Source organism: Ailuropoda melanoleuca, unplaced genomic scaffold (assembly GCF_002007445.2).
Source record: "Ailuropoda melanoleuca isolate Jingjing unplaced genomic scaffold, ASM200744v2 unplaced-scaffold72784, whole genome shotgun sequence".
In the NCBI taxonomy this organism is placed as follows: domain Eukaryota; kingdom Metazoa; phylum Chordata; class Mammalia; order Carnivora; family Ursidae; genus Ailuropoda; species Ailuropoda melanoleuca.
The window spans coordinates 1-3,096 of record NW_023248041.1 but is presented as its reverse complement, the minus strand read 5'-3'; the positions used below and the strand labels follow the sequence as shown (position 1 = coordinate 3,096).

General features: G+C 48.6%; 1 protein-coding gene across 1 annotated transcript; it reads right to left on the bottom strand.

The window, feature by feature from the left end:
- Positions 1-418: 418 nt before the first annotated feature.
- Positions 419-2,995, bottom strand: LOC117800574 (elongation factor 2-like). The gene has a single exon (XM_034653126.1). The coding sequence runs from the start codon at positions 2,993-2,995 to the stop codon at positions 419-421; it is 2,577 nt and encodes an 858-aa protein (XP_034509017.1).
- Between the last annotated feature and the right edge of the window lie 101 nt (positions 2,996-3,096).

Genomic DNA, 3,096 nt, shown 5'->3' with positions numbered 1-3,096 from the left:
AAAGAAACCATTAGTCTCCGCACCCACAAACTTCACAGGTAAAGTGGCCAAGTGTGCCCTTTGAACAAAGACTACCATGCCTCTTACCCACACCCTGCCAACTAATGTTCTGGCTTTAAGCGCATGTGTTAAGAGTCGCAAATAAATATGAACCAGGCGACTTAGTCGTGTGATCAAGTGGAAATGTTTTACTTGACGGCACCTTGCGTGCCCCCCAAAAATAATGTGCAACACAGAAAAACCTATAAGGCTGAATACCAATGTACTCGGGAAATCAAGTTGCTCCGCTTCAAATGCAAGGCAAATAGTTGTTGTAGTCTAACAATCTGCCGGCAGCTCCATGTTACGATGGCTACATTTTCAAGAGTCCAATGACCGTTTGTTTGGTTCAGTTGGTACTGAGAGGACTGCGTTGGTTCTACAATTTGTCCAGGAAGTTGTCAAGTGCTGGGATGCCTTCTTTGAGTCCCTTACGTTTTCGTGTCTCCGCAACAACCTGAGCAGGACGGCCAGAAGGATCAGAGGGATCACCAGGCAGAATTTGCCAGTGGTCAAACACGCACTGTGGGAAAGCTTGGCCACCTGTGTTGGATCTCAAGTCTGCTGTAAAACCAAAAGACTCATTTACAGGCAGGTAGGCCTTTACCACGAATATTGGTGTGCCCATAACCTGGGACTCCTCAAACACATGACCACGCTTCCTATTCAAGACACCATAGATTCCGCCGACCACCTGCTCCGGACACTGAATCTCCACAAGGTAAATGGGCTCCATTAGTCTTGGCTGAGCAGTCAGGACACAAGCATACAGGCACCGCCGGGCTGTAGGGATAATCTGTCCACCACCTCTGTGGATAGCATCAGTGTGCAGGGTCACATCATGGACATCGAAGCGAACTGCACGCATGTTTTCCTCACAGAGAGCACCCTCTTTGGTAGCCCACTGGAAGCCAGCTACAACGCTGTCCTTAATTTCATTCAAGTACTGAACTCCTTTGGTAATGTCAGTAAGCATGTTGGGCCCTGTGCCATCAGGACCAAAGCACCAAATCTTACGTGCTTCAGTGACATCCCACTCATACTTTTCTGCTAAGTAGCGGGCGCGAGTCTTCAGCTCCTGGCGTGCAGCAACTTCCCCTTTATCAATATCCTCAGCCAAACCATCCTGGAAGGGACGGGCCTTCATATACAGACGGTTGTGCTTGTTAGGAGACTTGGAAAGGCAGAGTACACTAGATTCTTCAGCAACCGTCTCTCGGTAAGACACAACGGGGTCCGATTTCTTTATGGGAATGCATGCATGATCTTCCTCCAAATCCTTCAAACAGATTTCCAAATGCAATTCTCCAGCACCAGCAATGATGTGTTCCCCGGATTCTTCAATTATGCACTGCACCATAGGGTCAGACTTTGCTAGTCGCTTCAGACCTTCTACCAGCTTGGGCAGGTCAGCAGGATTCTTTGCCTCCACAGCCACACGCACCACAGGACTCACGCTGAACTTCATTACTCTCAAGTTGTGGGCATGTTCAAAGGTGGTGATGGTACCAGTTTTCACCAGGAACTGATCAACACCAACCAGTCCCACAATGTTACCACAAGGCACATCTTCGATGGGCTCCACATAACGTCCCATCATGAGAATGGTTCTCTGAATAGGCTTGAGGTACAAGTCTTCCTTCTTGCCAGGCGTATAGTTTGGTCCCATGATTCTAACCTTCAAGCCAGTTGACACCACACCAGAGAACACACGCCCAAAAGCATAGAAGCGGCCCTTGTCAGTTGTGGGGACCATTTTCGAGATGTACATCATCAGAGGGCCTTTTGGATCACAGTTCTTTATGCCCATTGCAGCCTCATCGTCAGGAGGTCCCTCGTACAAGAGTTCACAACGATACTTCTGAGCAGTAACAGGAGAAGGCAAGTGAATAGTGATCATTTGAAGTAGGGCTTCCCCAGCTGGCAACCAACGCCTCATTACAGCCTTAAGCAGCTGTTTGCCTTCCTTTTCCTTGTCTTCACTGTCAAGCTTGACGTCCAGTTTCTCTAACAGTTTAGCAGTCTCATCTTTCTTGAAATTCATGATGGCATCAAATACCTTGAAGATTGGGTCGAGGATCAGCTGACAGAAGGTCCTTGGTAGCTTCTTTCCTTCAGGACTGGTAGCAGACTTGCTGAACTTGCCATTTGCAGGATCAAAAAACCTGTCGCCCCAAAGCTTCTTCATCATGTCTTCTACTTTCTTAGCTCGTTCAGGAGCCCCCAGTTGGGCCTCACCCTTAGCCGAAAACTTTGTAACATACATCTCAGCAAACTGCTTCAAGGTGAAAGCCCATCCATGCAGACCAGAACCAAAGCCAACGGTACCAAGGACTGGATCAATCATGATGTTGCCCATGGGGCCAGACTCTCCCTCTCCGTATGTGGAAATGATTACGTTGACGTTCTCCACAATACGTTGAAAGGTCTGGTATAGCTCTTCTGGTTTTAACTGGAGCTCTAGCAGAGCACGGTCCATTTTATTCATCATCAATACTGGACGAATTCTCTCTGCAATGGCCTGACGTAGCACCGTTTCAGTCTGTACACAGACGCCAGATACACAGTCCACAACCACCAGAGCACCATCTGTGACACGAAGAGCAGCCGTTACTTCAGAGGAAAAGTCAACGTGGCCAGGGGAGTCGATCAAATTGATGAGAAAGCCAGTACCATCTTTACTCTGCTTAATGAAAGCCAAGTCCTGCTCCGATAGGGCATAAAACAAGGAAATGGCAGTTGATTTGATGGTAATACATCTTTCTTGCTCGTCCTTTCTTGTATCAGTGAAACGAGTCTCCCCTGCCCTGGAGGAGGCAATGATCCCAGCTTTGCTGACCAGCGAGTCGGTGAGAGTAGACTTCCCATGGTCCACGTGTGCAATTACCGACATGTTACGGATGTTAGCCTTCTTGTCCATGATGGCGCGGATCTGATCTACGGTGAAGTTCACCATTTTGGCGGATGTCGGTGGATTCTCCTCAGATCGGGAACGGAGAAAGGCGGCAGTTCAGGCCTGCCTTGCTCGCGGGACAGACAGGCGGGAAGAGGAGAATT

Coding starts and splice junctions, on each gene's coding strand:
- LOC117800574 (XM_034653126.1), bottom strand. CDS start 2,995: ATGGTGAACTTCACCGTAGATCAGATCCGCGCCATCATGGACAAGAAG.